This window comes from Penaeus chinensis, chromosome 28 (genome assembly GCF_019202785.1).
Source record: "Penaeus chinensis breed Huanghai No. 1 chromosome 28, ASM1920278v2, whole genome shotgun sequence".
NCBI lineage: Eukaryota > Metazoa > Arthropoda > Malacostraca > Decapoda > Penaeidae > Penaeus > Penaeus chinensis.
Genome location: NC_061846.1, coordinates 16,386,069 through 16,393,568, shown reverse-complemented (window position 1 = coordinate 16,393,568; position 7,500 = coordinate 16,386,069). Strand labels below are relative to the sequence as shown.

General features: G+C 42.9%; 2 protein-coding genes across 9 annotated transcripts in view; one reads left to right on the top strand and one right to left on the bottom strand.

The window, feature by feature from the left end:
• The window catches only part of LOC125039862, a 91,855-nt gene extending 84,830 nt beyond the window's left edge, over positions 1 to 7,025 (top strand). The window contains exons 9-13 of the mRNA XM_047634172.1: positions 986 to 1,126; positions 1,694 to 1,805; positions 2,365 to 2,536; positions 2,902 to 3,395; positions 3,560 to 7,025. Of these exons, the coding sequence (XP_047490128.1) occupies positions 986 to 1,126; positions 1,694 to 1,805; positions 2,365 to 2,536; positions 2,902 to 3,395; positions 3,560 to 4,826 (2,186 nt within the window). The 3' untranslated portion in view covers positions 4,827 to 7,025. The remainder of the gene's footprint in view (positions 1 to 985; positions 1,127 to 1,693; positions 1,806 to 2,364; positions 2,537 to 2,901; positions 3,396 to 3,559) is intronic.
• LOC125039863 overlaps positions 7,023 to 7,500 on the bottom strand; it is a 9,337-nt gene continuing 8,859 nt past the window's right edge. For all 8 annotated transcript variants that reach the window (XM_047634173.1, XM_047634181.1, XM_047634179.1 and 5 more), the window contains exon 4: positions 7,023 to 7,500. This exon is cut by the window's right edge. The gene's annotated coding sequence lies outside the window, so the exon portion shown is untranslated.

Here is a 7,500-nt window from a genome sequence, read left to right as displayed (position 1 = left end):
ATTACCACCATTATGATTATCATTGTTATTATCACCATTATGATTATCATCATTATCAACAATTCTAACATCACCATCATCCTCAACAGCGGCAATAATAGTTATAGCATAAATAGTAACAGTAATGGTCGTATTAGTTATCGTATATTTACTAAGTTGACTATGATAGCAGTAGTAGTTATGTTAATAATATTACTATTAGCGTCATATCCATCATCATTATACCAACCACAATTTTATCCATAACTAAAACTACCAGATTTATAATGCCGGAAGACGACACCAGTTGTGAGTCATTGCAATGCAACTCGATGTCACGATGTCATTCCGGTGATGCAATCCATCTATGGCTTCATATTGCACGGCTTCTCGATTCTGGATAGTGTTAGTGTGACGTCAGAGCTTACAGTAGCACTAAGGCTCACTTGTTGGGGGGGGGGGGGGGCGAATGGAAGAAATAAAAGGGAAATGGTGATGATAGTGATAATGGTGATGGTGATGATAGTGATAATGGTGATGGTGATGATAGTGATAATGGGGATGATGATGATGGTGATGATGGAGATGGTGATGGTGATGACGATAATGATAATGATAATGATCACGAACATGATGTTGATAATATTGACAATGGTTACGATAATGATAATAATGATAATTATGTTAATATGTTAATAACAGGAATCAAAGAATAAAATCTCAAATCATACATATCGTAAAGATAATTCAAATCCTAATATACATACATATATATATAAATATAAATATATATGTATATATACACACATACATACATACATACATACATACACACATTCATACATACATACACACATACATACATACACACATTTATACATACATACACACATACATACATACACACATTCATACATACATACATACACACACACACACACATGCATACATACATACATACATAAGAATACCACAGCTCATAACTAACTGCATGACCTTCCCGCAGCGGACACCCTCATGCACCGGCGCTCCATGGCAGTCCCTGAAGACAGCAGCCGGCGGGCCATGGCGAGGGCGCTGTACCCTTACTCGCCCAGCGGAGACAACCAGCTGTCGTTCGTCGAAATGGACTTGATTGCCTTGATTGGTAAGTCCCGCTGTGGCGCTGGTTGTTTGGGGCTAGGGATAGGGGTGCTTGTTGTTATTATCTTTATTATTGTTTTTTTTTTGGGGGGGGAGGGGGTGAGGATGGGGGGTGTAAGATGGGGGGGGAGTAATGGTTGTTTACGATTTTTTTTTTTTTTTTTTTTTAGGGAGTGGGGGAGTTGGGGAGGAAGTGGGTGTATCAAAAACTATGTAATGGGGCGAGGAAATATGATCATGAAGTGATATATAAACATGTTTTAGAAGCTATTTCTATCTGGGATCATGATCAAAGCCAATGGTATTTGTTCCTGTGCCAAAATTAGATTACAGTAAAAACGATAACCTATTTCCTGTGAAAGAAATAACAAATAAAAGACTGTGATATTTTACCAAAAAAGTATCTTATCTGTATAAAAAAAAAAAAAAAAAATCACCATCAAACACAGTGATATCTTACAAAAAAAAAGTTCCTTTTTGTACCCCTTTTTGTACCCCTAACATCCCTGTGTCAAAAAAAATCTAAGTAAAGACCAAGATCGAGGAAGATTCACCCCCTTTTTCTTAACAGGAGAGAAGAACAAAGGCTGGCAGTACGGCGAGAACCTCCGCACGCAGCGCTGTGGATGGTTCCCCGTGGCCTACACCGAGCTCCTGCACGAGGAAGATGACTCAGCTCTCGGGTAAGCCCTCCATCAAGTGTCCTTCGTCAAATATCCTGCAATTGGTCCCTTGCCCTCTTCCGTTGGTCCTTATATGGCCGATGGAATCCTCATTTGGCTTTCCCTCTCTATTCTTTTCTTTGTCTTCTTTTTTTTTCAATTCTTGCGTAATTCTATTTTCTTCTTTGTGGCGTTGCTTCTCATTCCTAATTCTATATTTCTACTGTAACTCGATTTCCATCTGTCCTCCATCTTGACTTTAAACTGTTTTTTCCCCAATGCTTGAGTTGTATCATCATGTAGATTGTTCAGCGAAAAATATACTGCATTCGCTACATTTCACGTGGTTATTTATGATAATTGCCTTGTAACAAGCTAGTCTTTGTAAAAAAAAAAAAAAACTAGGCAGTAAGTCTAATGCCCTGAGATGCATAGTTATGAACTTCCCTCTGGTATTGTATAACTCTCAAGATACTTTAGTGTGCCTACGCGGCGTCTCTACCACAAGAACCACATCTCCTTGACGGGTGACTTGTGCCTAACCTCCCTCCCTCCTCCTCCCCATTCCCCATGGTTGTAGCAGCACCATGACGTCACAGCTCAACAGTAGAGGTAGTGTAGAGGACCCCCAGGCCACGCCCGCAGGTGCTGAGGAGCCGCCCACTGGCCCCGGGCTATCCCAGCACGCCCACGCTCAGCCCTACCACCGATTCCCTTCCAAACACAGACCCTCGATCGCTTCCATGACTCAGGTGAGTTGGCTGGACGAGTCTCTCCCTCAGGTAAGTCGTTCTCCTTTGGGATTACAGTATGGCTCAGGTTTTGTAAATCAGGTCGCGATGGGAAACTGATTTTTCAGATTTCTTTATCGTAGATCTGAGGTACGCTTTTAGATCCGCTCTTTAATGTTTTGTTTTGCGAATTTATGAATTGGATGATGTGGCACAAATACAAGAGTATTGGCGTACTTTCACTATCATATACAGATAAACACAAAGCAGCTCTGTGCATTAGTGATCGCCAATTGTGACTGGTTCCATCTTTACCCGTTATAGAAATATAACGATGGCCAAAAAAACTTTTGCGCTCAAGGCTTCATTCTCGCGACTTCCTACAGGTCCGAGCCGCTAGTCCCGCCGCCGCCTCCCATGCCAGTGCCTCCACTTCTGCCTCGAGCGTTCCAGTGCCACAGTCCTCCTCCTCTGCCAAATCATCACATGTAGCCTCCTCTCAGGAAACTCTGAGAACCTGCACCAGCATGTCCTCCAGCGTGAACACGGTCCTCTTCAACCACGCCATTCTGGACCCCCCCTCCGCCCGAGTCTCAGCCCCCACCATTAAGAAATCGACGAGCCAGCCGCAGCCGCACGCCAAGTCCGGCTCCAACCCCTTCACCTCCAGCGGCTCGCTCACCACCGGCTCCTCCATGACCCTGAGCCGCTCCTTCACGACCGGTGCCGGCTCCTCCCACCTCTCCACTCGCTTCCAGAAGAGAGGCAGCGGGAACGCGTCCTTCCACTCCAGCGACGACAGCGGCTTCAGCAACGAGAGCGGCAGCATCAGGCCTCCCATGAACCCCGAGGCTGATTACTCCGACGATGATCTCAACGGGTGAGTTGCGGTTCGCTTCCCCGTGCTTGTTCCCCTCTTGCATCATGTGTCTCATTTCCCCCTAGAGATAGTGTCATGTTTGTGATGTCGTCTTTTGCTTTTCATGTGTTTTGTCCCTTCTGTGTTTTCTTTTGTTTTACCTTCGCCTTCCTTTGCTTTGCCAGACTTGCCCCACATTCCATGAACAGCCTCAGCTCCCGCTGGCTGAGGTCCTCCACAACCCCGCCGTTTAACACGGAGCCGGTCTCTCTCCCTTGCCTCCTCAGCCCCGAGTCCTGCCATTCCAGCGACCAACAGTCCTTCCAGTACATAGCAGGGGACCAGGACGCCACCATGACCCTTCCGACGCCTGGTCGTAAACACAAGAGCGACAGCGTCAAGCACAGGGATCTCTCCCTTCCCTCTCTCTCCATTGATCACTTTGTGACACTGGCAAGGAGGAAGACCAACCGGTCCTCGCCCTGTGCCCAGAAGATAGCCGCCCAGAGGGAGCGCGGCCGAAGTCATGAGCGAGGCCGACGGACCGTGCGGAGGAGTTCTTCTCTCCTCTGCCTGGGCATGGACTCCTGCCGCGGGATTCCTGACGATCTGCAGAGTGCTGACTATGAGGACGTCTGGTCTGAGGACTGGAGACATTCCTCACTCGTTGATGTAAGCATGGACATCCCGGACCCGCCGTCCTTCCAGCCTCCGGCGCCGCCCACGCCCGCCAGCACCAGGCCCACTGTGGATTACTCGATCCGCCCGCCGATGCCCCTGCCTCACGACGACCCCAACCCGTCGCCGAGGTCGTGCTCGAACACCAGGCAGAGCGAGTCATCTCAGCAGAACTCGAACTCATCCTCTGGCAACAGCACTCTGACGGGGAGCGACGAGGAGGACAACGAGGAGGAAATCTACATGGTCGTCAGCGACCACAGGTGCGAAATGAGAAAGACGCAGATGAGGAAACAGGTGTCACGTTCCCTCACGTGGGCGTCTCCCGCCCATCGGAGGTCTCCCCCGCCGCCACCGCTGCCCATGTCCAACCCCCCGTCTTCCGCCGCCTCTTCCACCTCAACAAGAATTACACAGATCAGAAGAAGCCATGCCTCTCCGCGACGGCCCGATGAGAGTCAACAGCCAAGCAGCTTACCCCACTCGACGCCGCCGTCCCAGGCCACGGAGACGCCGCCGCTCCCCCCGAGGAGGACGCAGCGCCCTCCCTGCCCTCTCCCGAAGGAAAGCCGGAGGCAGCCTGTAGACAGGCTGCTCCTGCCATGGCAATACGGCAACGAGGTCAACATCCTCAACTACAGCGATTACATGAACCGCCGCCTGAAGTATCCAGAGGGAGTGTCTCGTATTGACCAGCAGTCGTACACAACTGGGAACTTATGCGGTCCGTGGTACGACCTCTGGGCGGACGATCCCTCAGTGGCAGACGTATGATCCTCGTGCTTTTAGGTCGCGGGAAAGACCCATTTTGTATATATGACAAAACTGCTCACAGAAGGCCAAAAAAACTAAGACTTAAAGTGTTCTTGCTGTGCATGAATACAGCTCTTTCTATTTTCCAGAAAGTTTTTGTGCTATATTCTTGTATAGAAGAAGTAGAATCTCTTCTCATTTGCAAGTTCAAAAGATTTTGTATATAGAATATATATAGAATTTATTGTGAATGTAGCCTTGTAGGAACTGTCCTTATTATTTTACCAATATTTTTGTGTATATTTCATGCATAATATCTGTTTAAGTTCTGTTTAGTTAAGGATATTATTTTTTTTTTCGATGTATATAGCACGTATGACGCCAAGAGTAAATTTCCCTTAGTTACCCCTTCATATCACAATTTTCTTTGATGTTCTATGTTTGAGAATGTGCATGGGTAACTTTTATATTACTTTCAAATTTACTTTTCTTGGATTGCGTCCCTATTTCCTTCTTAATATAGACATTACCAATTGTTTCTTGATAACTCAGTATCACAAAAAATACAATTTATTAAATCAACTAACAAAATTGTCTGAATTCTATTTTGTAAAAAATAAGAAAGAAAAAAAAAAAAACATATATTACCAGAAAATAACTAGCAATAATGTAACGTCTCAGGCATGTTGTAAGATGTCAATAATTCTTGTATTTTATACACTTTTTTCCCAATTTTTGTAGAACGCCATTGTGTCACGACGACATCAAATTCTTATTTCAGGGTTTCAGTGGAGATCCAGCAAGAGCAGGCTCGCAAAACCTTAAATGCACATAAAAAGAGAGAGAAGAAAACGCATAGATAGTGCAGTGTTCATGGATTTTATGATTAAATAATATCATGTTGTACAATGTCGATGTATTGTTCGCTTTTATAGTGTCAGAAAACAAACAATTGTATCACATATGTACGTTTAAAAAAAAAAAATACTTATTCCATTATCATATAATGTCTAACTTTGGAATTATAGAAAAGTTAGAACATTATAAATTTTATTCTCATTCGCTGTACATATCATTGCTATGAATGTTGCTTCGGCACTAGAAATAATAATCAAGATCCGAAATATACATGTTTGTGGAATGATACAAATGAATCGCATAATATCTGTGACAAAATAAGTTAATGGAAGTTTCTGGATCGTACCAAGTTTGTGAATCAACAGAGGTCGTGTTCAGTACGGTACAGTTACTATGGATTGTGTGGTTTATCCTACAATCAACACATTTCCGACAAAAAAGTACCTCAGTTGTGAGCCAGGCAAGGATACTGCAAATGCTCTAACATTTACAAAAAGAAAAGAAAAGAAAAGAAGAATAGAACAAAACAAAACATAACAGTCACGAGATTTCATTCAGAGGAATTCATGAGCGAGGACGTCCAAAGGAAAGTCTGTGGAGAGTTTGTGTTGTTTTATCCTGGTGCTCTACAAACCACGAGTTCTGTCTTCCATCAGGGGCTGTGTGACGTCATCGGGGTTTATGTAGCGTCATCAGGGATCATGTGACGTCATAAGTAAGCACAGCGAAAGACTGGCGTTTGATTTGGTGTTTTGCAAATATAGCAGAAAACTGCTACGTTCACCGCTTCTTTGTGTCGCTTTCCTACTTCTTTTCCACTTCATTTGTCCATTTCTTTCTATAGCTTTTTATCCTCGTGTTAATTGTTCTCGTTCTGATATATACTTTGAGGGATATTAATAGGTCTATGATAAGAAAAATAAATACTGAATATACATTAATATTACTGATCAAACCTCAGATATTTCAACATTATTACTGAAATGTAAATTCCAGAAACTCAGTTGATTAAGGGTTTTGTGTCTAAAATAGATACAAGAATATGCCTGTGATCAGAGTACGCTAAAAGATACTGCACCTAAAGTGTACTTACATATTTTATCACTTAAACCCAGACCACTTTAAATTCTGTCATGAATGTATTAGTCTCACCTTAAAACATTACTTCCCACAGCACTTCAGGTTCCGTTTTCTACCAGTGCAACTCTCACGCGGAGACTTTCACATCTTGTTGAATAATCAGCTGATCGTCTCATAATTGTACAGTTTTATGTATAGATTAACAAAGCTATGGGAAATCATATGTTATAGGTTTCCCAGTCTGTAGAATTTAGATATAAAGGAAATAAATATACCCCAAAAGCTCTCTTGTTTTATTTGTATAAAATTAGCAAATACAAATCTGTACATTTTAATTGGTTATAAATTCTCTGTAATTTTTTTTTACAACGTAACGGATTTTCAACATATGATATTGCCTCTTTAGTCCTTAAAATAAAACAGGCCAGGTTATAACATTTTCTAATTTCATATCTACAAACAGGCAAAACCGAGTTAACATTAACACAACACATAAGATAAACATTGTATGTTGTGATTATTAAAACCCGTTCCACTTTTATATATATTTTTTTCTATTTATCAACTTACGTGTATCAACCATATATAGCACTTCAAAGTTTGTACAAAATACGATTATAGATTGTGGTTGTTGGTGAAGTCAGTAAAAGGTCCCCTGCCTTTTATACGTAGAAAAATATATGCTGTGTGCTACAAAGCCCAAGTCCACTATGATAACTTTTGTATGGTAAGTTCAGTGTGTAGAAAATGGAAATAC